This window comes from Bufo gargarizans, chromosome 1, assembly GCF_014858855.1.
Source record: "Bufo gargarizans isolate SCDJY-AF-19 chromosome 1, ASM1485885v1, whole genome shotgun sequence".
Taxonomy (NCBI): Eukaryota; Metazoa; Chordata; class Amphibia; order Anura; family Bufonidae; genus Bufo; species Bufo gargarizans.
In genome coordinates this window covers 736,490,271-736,503,586 of record NC_058080.1, presented here as the reverse complement: position 1 = coordinate 736,503,586, position 13,316 = coordinate 736,490,271, and the positions used below count along the sequence as shown (strand labels likewise).

General features: G+C 48.0%; 1 protein-coding gene across 2 annotated transcripts in view; it reads right to left on the bottom strand.

The window, feature by feature from the left end:
- Positions 1-6,223: 6,223 nt before the first annotated feature.
- LOC122924916 (killer cell lectin-like receptor subfamily G member 1) overlaps positions 6,224-13,316 on the bottom strand; it is a 106,105-nt gene continuing 99,012 nt past the window's right edge. For both annotated transcript variants that reach the window (XM_044276461.1, XM_044276462.1), the window contains 2 exons: positions 7,298-7,404; positions 6,224-6,645 (listed from right to left, as the gene is read on the bottom strand). In XM_044276461.1, the coding sequence (XP_044132396.1) occupies positions 6,534-6,645; positions 7,298-7,404 (219 nt within the window). In that variant the 3' untranslated portion in view covers positions 6,224-6,533. The remainder of the gene's footprint in view (positions 6,646-7,297; positions 7,405-13,316) is intronic.

Here is a 13,316-nt window from a genome sequence, read left to right as displayed (position 1 = left end):
AGGCTGGATATTCTCTGATTGTGGTCCTACAGAGGCTGGATATCCTCCTGTGGTCCTACAGAGGCTGGATATCCTCCTGTGGTCCTACAGAGGCTGGATATCCTCCTGTGGTCCTAGGAGGATATCCAGCCTCTGTGTGGTCCTACAGAGGCTGGATATCCTCCTGTGGTCATTACATGCTCTTCCATCTTGGAGCTGTAGTTTAGACAAGGTGGTTGTTGGCTGCTGTATATGGGAAATCTGCCCCATCCAGTTCTTGACATTCTCCATGGGGGAGAGAGCTGGCAGGCAAGGGGAGCTGCTGAAGAGCATGAGCAGTGTGTAGCAGTGTTATCTTGTTGGAACACCATATTTCCAGCAGGGCTGGATCCATGAAGGACATGCTGAAGGCTAGTCAATGTTCCCTTCACAGATACCAGACAGGAACAGACATGGTAGATAGTGGCGCCCCCACACCATTACGTCTGATGCTGGTCCTGACTGTCCACACTATACTTGATGACATTAGGTGCTCCCCATCCTTCTGTGAACTCAGATGCGACCATCATTAGCTCCAAGGCAGAACCTGATTCTGTTGCTGAGCACTCTTGTTTGTATGGCCACATCAGCGTTCACAGGAGTCTGGAGAGCAGCTACTGCCATCATGGGCATCACTTACAACATCTGTCTTTGCTTTACTCATACTACTCCACTTGTCTGCTGTTGTCATGTTTCGGTGTGGGAGGGAAACCCACACCAAATGTAGGAGGGAGAGGGGAAAAGGCCTGGAAGCTATGGAAAAGAGCAGGTCACCTCCTAGAGAAACCCTAATCCAGGCCCTGACTGCCAATATGAACTGACCCCAAAGGTAGGTGAGTTCATACACTGGAACCTAAAGTCCTAATTCACTCTGTAGGACCCTGGTACTAATGTCAGGACAAGAGACAACCTGTTCCTCCAAAAGGTAGGCTGAAGAGGAGTCTCCCTCAGGCCTAAACACAAAAGACAAGATAACCCAAACAAAAGGGAAAAGGCACAACTTCAAATAGCAATGGAAGCACAGGAACTCGCCGAGATCCGGACACCAGCAATCCAAAACAAGACTGAAGCTATAAACCGCACCAGATGGTGGGAGAAACCGCAATAAATAGGGAAGGGTAAGTGACCATAAGCAACACCTGAGGCAAAGGGTGTGGCCTTCACCAGAAACCACACAGACACCAAAATGATCCACAACAAACTTGTTAGATCAAACCACGTGTTGCCAAGACAGTAGAGGACCGTCACTCCCAATTTGCTGGTGGATTGAACTTTCTCAAACTTTAAACAAGTGCTAATAACATACAAAGTAACAAACAAGTCTAAATAGCCCGCCCGGTATCACGTGGTTCTGACGTCATGTTTGCCATGGCAGCCGTGTGTACACCAGAGAGCTCCCGGGGCGGGTTATGCAAAGTGAAGATCAGCTGTTGCGAAAAGTAAGTATCTTGGAAATTATTTGCCGTAATTCAATTGCACTGTTAAGACCTATTTAAAAACATGGTGAACAGCTATATACAATTTACAAAAAGCTATTGAGCGCATACTCTGTATTGAGTCCCTTAGGTTCCAGGGTCTGGAGGCGGTGAATCCAGTGTGCTTCTCTTCTCCAACATTTCAATCCTGTTTCCTTCTCGGTGGGGCAATGGTATTTCCTCTATATTGTGTTTCTGTACGTAAAAATGGTATGAAATAGGTAGAAGTGTATTACGCTTTCGTATGGTGGGTTTGTGCTTGCGATGTATGCAAGGACCATATAATAGAGGTGCTTGTGAAGGAAACTTCATATATTGAAGGAGTTATCAAGGAATTTACATGGATGGCCTGTCCTTAGGGTAGGTCATCCATATCAGATGGGCCGGGGTCTGACAGCCCGCCGATCAGCTGTTTGAAGAGGCGGTTTCTTTACAGCTGACCAAGCGCAGCACCATTCCTTGTATAGTAGTTGTGCTTGGTATTTCAGCGCAGGCCCCATTCACTTGAATGTGAGTGATGTACAGTGACGTCTCCGGCCTAGGGATCATTCTAAGCTCTCACGGAGCGGTTGATCCTAAGGATAGGCCATCAATATCACATTCCTGGATAACCCCTTTGAAAGGAAACTTCCCTGTCAGAGCAAGGGGTGGTGCTGACCTTGTGACTTGCTGGTTTAGCTCTGTTATGTCTGGGAAATTGTTTTTGTCTTGAAAACTTAGTGTCATTGCCATTGAGTATCATTGAAGCTCTAATGTAAGTCTGACAGACGGGAGTGGTAACTTTTTGTAACTGTTTGTGCTGAGTTTCTCCACGCCACCTCTCCCACTAGAAGGTTCTAGTTCCGCCAGAAGCTGTATATGAGGAGAGCAGTCAGAGCCCCTAGTGTTCTGCAGTTAGGGAACAGTGCTTGGAGGAGAAGACTCTGCCAGTCTGCATGAGTGACCAGAAGAAGATGCTGAGATGGGGATGCCCAGCCATGGACCCTGGATCACCAGCCTTTGGTCAGGGTACCAGCCTGCTGAGAGAGGGGGACCTATGCCTCGTCCTACGGAGGAGACTGGAGAAGGCAGCCCTATGCCTTGTCCTAGGGAGGAGACTGGAGAAGGCAGCCCTACGCTTCTTCCTAAGGAGGAGACTGGAGAAGCCAGCCTTTTGCCTTGTCCTAGTGAGGAGACTGTAGAAGACAGCCCTATGCTTCTTCCTAAGGAGGAGACTGGAGAAGCCAGCCCTGTGCCTTGTCCTAGGGAGGAGACTGTAGAAGACAGCCCTATGCATCATCCTAGGGAGGAGACTGGAGAAGACAGCCCAATACCTCGTCTGTATTGTTTTGTACCTGAATTCCTCCAGTAAAGAAGCCCCCTGGTTACTGCAGACCCTGAGTCTTTGCACTTATTTCCCATTGGGGTGCACCACGCCTTACCATCCCTCCAGAGAGTAGCAACATGCGGTGACACTTCTATAATGTCCGGGGGACCCAGTGTTGTGTTGGGGCCACCCCAAACCTGGCCACTGCATGTATAATTTCCAGTTACTGAAGATTGAGTTTTTCCAGAGGCACCTCTGCGTAAATGTCTAACACTGGTTTTCCTGTATAATGTTTGCTGTTTTTATTAAGAAACTTTGGCAAGTTGAAAGCATATTCAAGTGGGATAGGAGATTTCTGTATTCTGGGATAGAACGGAGTTCACTCCATTCAGCAGATTGTAGATGAGGATAATGTTCGAGATATTTTTTGTAGTTTTTTGGCAGCAAGTTTCACCGTCTACAGTTTCATGCATGCAAATCCAAAAATCAGAGACTTCTTAAAAGGGAGACGTTTCTGGAATAACTGATCAAGATAAATGATCTTTGATCTTCCGATGGATCCTTAAGTTATCCAGTTAATAGGAGGTCACAATGTTATTTTCTTCATAATAGGAATAAAAAGTTGACTTGTCCAGAATGTAAACCCTGTGAGGCGATATGTGCAGGAGATCCTGTCACACAGTCGGTGTGATGATCGGGGCAGCCATTGTATACGAGTCAGTCACCCCTAGTAGTGATATGAGGACACTGTCTGCTCAGTGATATGTGCAGGACATCCTGTCACCACCTCTTATTGCAGGGCTGACAACTGCTGGTGTGATGATCGGGACACCCTGCCGCCACATGTGCTCCTCTCATGGCAGGGCTGACAACTGCTGATGTGATGACCGAGGGGGGCCATCATATATGACAGTCGGTCACCCCTAGTATTGATACGAGGACACTAACAGCTCAGTGATATGTGCAGGACATCCTGACACCACATGTGCTCCTCTCATGGCAGGGCTGACAACTGGTGGTCTGATAATCTGGGAGCCATCCCATATGGCAGTCGGCCACCCCTAGTAGTGATACGAGGACACTAACAGCTCAGTGATATCTGCAGGACATCCTGACACCACATGTGCTCCTCTCATGGCAGGGCTCACATTTTTCAGCAGGATAATCCTCACTTGCACACAACAAAGGTTTCCCAGGAAGGTCTCCTCCAGATTACAACACTTATTTGGCTGCCGGGTCACCAGATTAATCACCAATCCAGCATCTATGGGACAAGCCGGGATGTCTGCTTCACCAATATGCTTCCATCCTCCAACACGACAAGCACAAACGAAGTGTGAACAGGAAACCCGGGTCGGGCAATGGAATGACCTTTTCTACTATGTCTGATATGCTGCACACAAGTATAATAAATGTTTTTATGTAAAACGGAGGAGTCAGAACTTCACGATTATTGCGACCTCTTGGTTTCCCATAGGCTGTGTTGGAGGAGGAAAGCCTATTGGTGGAGATCGATTATCCTCTGTTTACATCTGCTGCACAAGTTTGTGCTTGTCGTGTTGGAGGAAGGAAGCATATTGGTGGAGACCGAGTGTTTTCTATGTCCACATCTGCTGATGAAAATCCGGTGACATAAAGAAGGTGTCCGGTAATCCCATAGTAGCGCGGTCCTATCTAAAACATTATTCTACTGTGTGAATTTGACCCACGTCACTTTTTGGGACCTGCAGCATTTCGAGTCCAGGCAACGTATTGGAGGTTTTATATGGTATTTGGGATGTCCGCTTCATCTACACGTGAGGCCAAGCTGTAACATCTGTGGGCAAATGTGCCGCAAGATACCACATGGAACCTGTATGCCCCTGTGTCCAGCTGTATCTTGAATCCAGGCTGAAGGCCGTGTCTCATCAGTCATTAAAGCTAGAGGCCTTATCTCATCTCGTGTCCAGGCTGGAGGACGTTTCTCATCTCATATGAAGGCTCGTATCTCATCTCATATGAAGGCTCGTATCTCATCTCACATGAAGGCTTAAGGCCGTATCTCATCTCATCTCACATGAAGGCTGGAGGCCGTTTCTCATCTCACATGAAGGCCGTATCCCATCAGTTATTAAGGCTAGAGGAGGTATCTCGTGTCATATACAAGCTAGAGGTGACACAACAGGGTCCTAGAGCCTTCTTTCAGTTGTACAGTTTTTCCCCAATAAACTTCTTCCCTCTAAACCAGGCATGCTCAACCTGCGGCCATCCAGCTGTTGCAAAAGTACAACTCCCAGCATGCCTGAACAGCTATCCGCTTACAGCAGGGCATTGTGGGAGTTGTAGCTTTACAACAGCTGGAGGGCCGCAGGTTGAGCATGCCTGCTCTAAACTTATGATCATTTACATTTATGATCAATAGTAACACAGAGAAAGTGTCATTCCAACAATTCCTTCTTGGTGCAGATAGTGTGTTTTTTTTTTTGTTTTGTTTTTTCCATGGTATATATGCAAACTTTTATTTGTATGCTAATATTCCAAATTAATAAACAAGAATTTATATTAAATTATGCATCATGTATGCACCTTGGGGTTGGGGAAAGGTGGAGACGACACAATGTATGGACCATGTGTGCGCTCTGGTGATGTGGAGAGGACACACTGGAAGCTATGGACTATGTGTGCGCTCTGGTGATGTAGAGAGGACACCCTGGAAGCTATGGACTATGTGTGCACTCCGGTGATGTGGGGAGGACACACTGGAAGCTATGGACTATGTGTGCACTCTGGTGATGTGGGGAGGACACCCTGGAAGCTATGGACTATGTGTGCACTCTGGTGATGTGGAGAGGACACACTGGAAGCTATGGACTATGTGTGCGCTCTGGTGATTTAGAGAGGACACGCTGGAAGCTATGGACTATGTGTGCACTCCGGTGATGTGGGGAGGACACCCTGGAAGCTATGGACTATGTGTGCACTCTGGTGATGTGGAGAGGACACACTGGAAGCTATGGACTATGTGTGCGCTCTGGTGATGTGGAGAGGACACGCTGGAAGCTATGGACTATGTGTGCGCTCTGGTGATGTGAGGAGGACACGCTGGAAGCTATGGACCATGTGTGCGCTCTGGTGATGTGGGGAGGACACGCTGGAAGCTATGGACCATGTGTGCGCTCTGGTGATGTGGGGAGGACACGCTGGAAGCTATGGACTATGTGTGCGCTCTGGTGATGTGGAGAGGACACGCTGGAAGCTATGGACTATGTGTGCGCTCTGGTGATGTGGAGAGGACACACTGGAAGCTATGGACTATGTGTGCGCTCTGGTGATGTGGAGAGGACACGCTGGAAGCTATGGACTATGTGTGCGCTCTGGTGATGTGGAGAGGACACTCTGGAAGCTATGGACTATGTGTGCGCTCTGGTGATGTGGGGAGGACACACTGGAAGCTATGGACTATGTGTGCGCTCTGGTGATGTGGAGATGACACACTGGAAGCTATGGACTATGTGTGCGCTCTGGTGATGTGGAGATGACACACTGGAAGCTATGGACTATGTGTGCACTCTGGTGATGTGGGGAGGACACGCTGGAAGCTATGGACTATGTGTGCGCTCTGGTGATGTGGAGATGACACACTGGAAGCTATGGACTATAGTGCGCATTTTTAAAGACCAGCGTATTAGACTGGATCCATTTGGCGGTGGATCCATCAGAGTTTTGTGCAGGCGCCGGCCGACCTTGTGTGCTCTTTATTGAGCCGAAATCTCCTTCTCACAGATCCAGTGCAGGTCAGACTGACAGTTGTGTAAGTGGAGGCCACCCTTCATCTTTGCACAATTTCCTGATCCTTTGGGTAATTCTCTATATAAGAAAATAATTAGTTACTCATTAGAATCCATTGAAAACCATAAAGTCAAAAAGAAGTCCTTTTAACATGATTACAAGAGAGTTCAGAAGAGAAATATAAATGGGTGGATGGAATCTCCCATTCTAGAGGGTCCATAGTAATTTCTAAGACTCGACTACAGTGAGCCCCAGTGACAGAATTATCTGTGAATAAAGAAGTGGAACAGAGATGGATCAATGAACGGACCTCTTCCTTCCTTAGGCAGGAAGTAAAAATATCTTCCCGAAATGTCTCCAGACATGGACAGCATCAGCTGAGGTCAGTTCCCAGGAATCCACAGTGATGGATGGAAGAAAGCTTTACTACCCAAGAGGGGCATCATTGCTCGGCTCATATCTGTATTAACCCCATGGAGGATCCTAAAACATGTCCTGTATATAGACTGGTCATAAATGGAGATCTATGAATAGCACCGGCCCAATATATCTGCTGTAGATGCAGTATATAAACACACATAGTCCATCACACAGCAGTTACCCATGATGGCGGGGCTCTCAATTGCCTCAGGATGTGAAGAGCTGGACATAATTGAGGGAACCATAGTTTCTGAACAGGACCAGAAGGTTCATAGAGTTTGAGGTCAGGGCAGACACCGGTTTTACTTACTGAGTGCTTCCATCGGCCCATCGTCCTGACCAGGGTTTATCCTGGTGATAAGTTCCAAGATCTTCAAGTCCAATCCAGAATTCCTGTTCAGTGATATTAACCAGCTTCTGGAGAACACAATATGGAGGAGACATTGTGAGAGGGCCACATATTCCGCAGCGCTGTACAGTATCTTGCAGGATACAGTGATAGTTGCCATCCAGTACAGTAATATACTATAACCATCGGAAGAGTTGTCCCCAGAGCGGGAAGGATGGAGGAAAACCGTCCAAAGAAGATGTCTAGGAGGTAATTACCATGGATGAAGCACAGGGCACGGGATGGAATTAGAGAAAGAAGGTGCTAGAACAGGAAGAAGGATTTGTATGTGATGTTACTATGTGTAGGTGACATTACTGGTGTAGGTGACAGGTGTAGGTGACATTACTGGGTGTAGGTGACATTACTGGGTGTAGTTCACAGGTGTAGGTGACTATGTAGTGTCCCACTAGGTAAAGGTGGGCACTGCACAGGTTAATGTGTTTCATTGCATTGAATGTCATGTGCATGTTTTTCCCTGTGTTATCTGGGTGTCAGGCCTGTCAGGGTGTAATTTAGCCTCCCAGACGTTAGAGGGAGCTAGAGAGCCCTAGATATATATAGGAAGGCCCAGACAGGAGAGAGTTAGTTCATTCCAGGGGACTAGAGGAGTCACCTCGTCCACCTGAAGCTCCTGAGGCTAGGATTAGCTCAGTAGAGACACCCCAGTGGCAGGACAGAACCTCCTGGGAGAAACCTACAGTCCTTCACCAGACAAGTAAGGAAATCACAGGGAAAGATAAGTAACCCTGATGGGCAGATGCTTAGCAAGCAAAGCAAGTATTTAATACCAGAGGAAGAGATATTTACCAAGGATTTAAGCCACCATTTAGGCATCCGGGCCTTGGGATAGAAAGCCAGACAGGAGTTCTAGAAAGAACAGTGTACGCTATTTCTGAGGAAAGGTACAACCTGATTCTGAGTGCATTGTGGATTTACCCTCTGAGTATCTTGCATAACCAATACCTGCCATTTGTGGAGAAAGCCTACTTGTAATCTGTGAACTAAGAGACTGTGTTACCACCTGCTGTATAAAGTTGGAGTGTTAAGTAAAGCAACGTTTGGTTCACTATACCACCTGTGTACCTCACTTATTCCAACTACCAACCGGTGTGCCACCGTCAAAGGCACTGGCGTCACGAAACCCTAAAGGGACCTTGCCCCAGGCACTCAAAATAACCGTAACATCCAGGGCACCTCATCCACCATCAGGCCTGGTCCCTGCATACAGAGTGTGCCCCAGAGGAACCGTGTCTACCTCTCCTTCACTGCCACATGCCTGCCCAGGGTTCTCCAATACAGTGAGCAACCCTCGATTGCCCATAACCGTGACCTCACTTCGCTATACCCTGCAGGTCTGGCGTGTTGCATAAATTGGCGTCACGAACAGGATACGAACATTCCTGCGCCACTGCGGATACAAAAACTGTGTGCTGTAAATTGCCTTAAAGTGACAAGCCCCAATTGTTTTATTGCAAATTGCTGGGCCAAAGTGAACTGTAATAATTGCGTTGTGAAGATTGCATTGTATGGACTATTTGCTGCCGATTTAAGTCACCGCTTGCTGTCAGTGAATAGACAGCCATATTGCCCACTTAACCTGATCGGATTACAAGTGCGCCTCGTGGAGCTGTTTGGCGCGAAAAAGAGGACTTTGGCGCGAAAAGAACCAGGCGGAGCCATCGCCCAGCCAACAAGGAAGAAGAACGCCGCCCTGTTCAGAGAAAAAGGTGCCGCCTACCTGAGTCCCGGAGCTACGAGAGGCCGCGCCCATCTGCTGACGCGGTACGCAGGACGTCCAACCCCCGTAGCTGCACATCTCGCGAGACCTGGAGCGAGCACCACCGGAGTAAGTACAGACTTTAAAAACTTTTGCCGGCTTCTCCGCTTACCTTACCGGAAACTCCCGACCCCTGCCAGGGCACCGGAGGGACCCCCGCTAGTAACCCAAGACTTGTCTGAAAAAAAAAGTTAGAGTTACTGCCATTGCCGCTCCGGTCCACTCCGCTACATTTAAAGGGCCATACCCACCTAGCAACGCCATGTCCGCAGCTGAGGAAATCGGACAGGCAGCCCCAGTCGTGCCTGCCGAAGTACCCGCAGCCGATTCTAGGGCCCCTGCCGCCGCGGCACCGCCAAGTCTGATGCCGCTAACCATGCCGTACTATTTCGGGGGCCCCCTGGTTCCCACGTTATTCAGGGGAAGCCCACAAGTTAAAAGACTTCAGGGAACAGATACTGGCCTTGTTCCGGCTTTATCCCATAACTGCTGAGCAACAAATGGAGATCCTCCTAGCTCAGTTAGAAGGGGCCGCCCGCAGGGAAGTCATGTCCTGGCCCTGTTCTGAGAAAAGTAGCCTGGAACAGATCTTTGATCGCTTGGGCACCACATTTGAAGCCAGAACGGTGTCAGAAGTTAAAATGCGTTTCTTCAGCAGAAAGCAGCAGCCTGGAGAGTCGCTCCGTGATTTTGCCCTGTCCTTACAGGAGACGCTGAGAGCTGTAGTCCAAGTGGATCCTAAAGAAGCTGAGGACCAGGACCGGACTCTTAGAGAGCAATTCATTGCAGGCATAAGTACTGAGCATTTAAAGGGCCAGCTATGGATGTTGTCAGCTCAACACCCCCACTGTGCATTTTTGGATTTTAAGGAATTGGCCATCAGTATATTAGGCCAGAACCCTGTTCCAGGGCCAGCAACCTTCCCTGAACCTCAGGCTTGTCAGCCAAAGACTGTTAATGTGGGGCCCGCAGGAGTCGGTCAAGCCACCCAAGCTCCGGTCACGGATGTGGTGGCCGCATTAATGGAGCAGGTGAACCATCTTACTCTAAGCTTAGAGAAGGTGTGCAAGAAAATAGAGGAGTGGGAGAGACCATTGTTACTGGAAGATGAAGGCCCTTTTCCTCCAAGGCTCCCACCTGCATATGGAGATGTATATCCAAAAGAGCCTGATGGGCGACCGAAGTACCGGCCCAGAAGCAGGAAACAGCCTGTCTGCCACCACTGCAAGAAATATGGACATACTGAATCAATGTGCTGGCAGTTACAACGGGCAACCCCTGAGGCAGAGGACCACCCCTCCGGAGGTAGAACGGTAGGTCCAAAGGATCCAAGCTGGATGCCTAAGTATGTAGGATCCCGTCCAAAAATTAATATATGTATCAACGGGATACCCTTGGAAGCCCTGTTGGACACTGGGTCACAGGTCACCACCATTCAACGGCCTGCCTTTGACAAGTTCTGGGATCCAAGTCTCCTCACCCAGCCACCAGAGTCCTGGCTATATATCATCGCTAGCAACGGTAAGCCAGTGAAAGTGCATGGGTATTGGGAACCTACCCTTCAGGTGGGAGAAGCCACCCTGCCACAGCAAGGCGTGATTGTGGTACAAGCAGGAGATAAGGGAGGACACCCTGTGATCCTAGGGACTAATGTCCTTAAAAATTGTTACTCCGAAGTGCTTGACGCCCTGAATCAAACTCTATCTTCAGCCTCGCCTGCTTCCAGAAGAGTCATTCAAAAGACTATCAGTGTGCTGTGTGCTCAACAAAGGTTCTCCAACAAAAAGGAGAAATCTGTACTGTCCGGATCCGGGATAACCGGCCGGTAATTCTGCCTCCAAATTCCCAGATCATCCTGCGGTGCCGTGCTGTATTAGGGATCCAGGGCCAGGACTATCAAGCCCTAGTGGAACCTATTCCCATTAAAGATCATCCCTTCATACGGACAGCCAAGAGCCTGGTGACCGTGTCTCAAGGTAAAGTGCCTGTCCGTTTAATTAACTTTGGTGATCACCCCGTTACTCTCCTTAAGCATTGCCCCGTTGCTCAGCTTTTCCAAGTGTCTTTCCAGGATGTGATCCGTCTGCCCGCCAAGGAGGCGTTCCAGACCACACAGAGCAGCAGCCTCCCTACGACATCCTGGTGGGAAGAACTACATGTGGGGGACGAATCCACCCCAAAGGAGCAAATAGAGGGAGTCCTGAAGCTGGTGAAGGAGCACCACCAGGCTTTCAGCAAACACTCCACGGACTATGGAGAGGTCAGTGTAATCAAACACACCATACCCACTGGCTCTCACCCTCCTATTAAGGAGAGGCACAGACCCATACCACCTACTACCTATCAGTCTGTGAAAGAGATGATACAAGAGATGAAAGACTCCAATATAATCCGGGACAGCCATAGTCCCTGGGCTGTGCCCCTAGTACTTGTTCGGAAGAAAGATGGCAGCATAAGGTTCTGCGTGGATTACAGGAAAATTAATCAAATCACCCACAAAGATGCATATCCATTGCCACGCATTGAGGAGTCCTTGACTGCCCTGGGGTCATCAGCCTATTTCTCCACCTTGGACTTAACCAGTGGGTACTGGCAGGTACCCATGGCCCCAGAAGATCGAGAAAAGACCGCTTTCACTACACCTATGGGCCTGTTTGAATTCAATTATACACTACGTGCAGAATTATTAGGCAAATGAGTATTTTGACCACATCATTCTCTTTATGCATGTTGTCTTACTCCAAGCTGTATAGGCTCGAAAGCCTACTACCAATTAAGCATATTAGGTGATGTGCATCTCTGTAATGAGAAGGGGTGTGGTCTAATGACATCAACACCCTATATCAGGTGTGCATAATTATTAGGCAACTTCCTTTCCTTTGGCAAAATGGGTCAAAAGAAGGACTTGACAGGCTCAGAAAAGTCACACATAGTGAGATATCTTGCAGAGGGATGCAGCACTCTTAAAATTGCAAAGCTTCTGAAGCGTGATCATCGAACAATCAAGCGTTTCATTCAAAATAGTCAACAGGGTCGCAAGACGCGTGTGGAAAAACCAAGGCGCAAAATAACTGCCCATGAACTGAGAAAAGTCAAGCGTGCAGCTGCCAAGATGCCACTTGCTACCAGTTTGGCCATATTTCAGAGCTGCAACATCACTGGAGTGCCCAAAAGCACAAGGTGTGCAATACTCAGAGACATGGCCAAGGTAAGAAAGGCTGAAAGACGACCACCACTGAACAAGACACACAAGCTGAAACGTCAAGACTGGGCCAAGAAATATCTCAAGACTGGTTTTTCTAAGGTTTTATGGACTGATGAAATGAGAGTGAGTCTTGATGGGCCAGATGGATGGGCCCGTGGCTGGATTGGTAAAGGGCAGAGAGCTCCAGTCCGACTCAGACGCCACCAAGGTGGAGGTGGAGTACTGGTTTGGGCTGGTATCATCAAAGATGAGCTTGTGGGGCCTTTTTGGGTTGAGGATGGAGTCAAGCTCAACTCCCAGTCCTACTGCCAGTTTCTGGAAGACACCTTCTTCAAGCAGTGGTACAGGAAGAAGTCTGCAAGGTAAGAAAAACATGATTTTCATGCAGGACAATGCTCCATCACACGCGTCCAAGTACTCCACAGCGTGGCTGGCAAGAAAGGGTATAAAAGAAGAAAATCTAATGACATGGCCTCCTTGTTCACCTGATCTGAACCCCATTGAGAACCTGTGGTCCATCATCAAATGTGAGATTTACAAGGAGGGAAAACAGTCCACCTCTCTGAACAGTGTCTGGGAGGCTGTGGTTGCTGCTGCACGCAATGTTGATGGTGAACAGATCAAAACACTGACAGAATCCATGGATGGCGGCTTCTGAGTGTCCTTGCAAAGAAAGGTGGCTATATTGGTCACTGATTTGTTTTTGTTTTGTTTTTGAATGTCAGAAATGTATATTTGTGAATGTTGAGATGTTATATTGGTTTCACTGGTAAAAATAAATAATTGAAATGGGTATATATTTGTTTTTTGTTAAGTTGCCTAATAATTATGCACAGTAATAGTCACCTGCACACACAGATATCCCCCTAAAATAGCTAAAACTAAAAACAAACTAAAAACTACTTCCAAAAATATTCAGCTTTGATATTAATGAGTTTTTTGGGTTCATTGAGAAC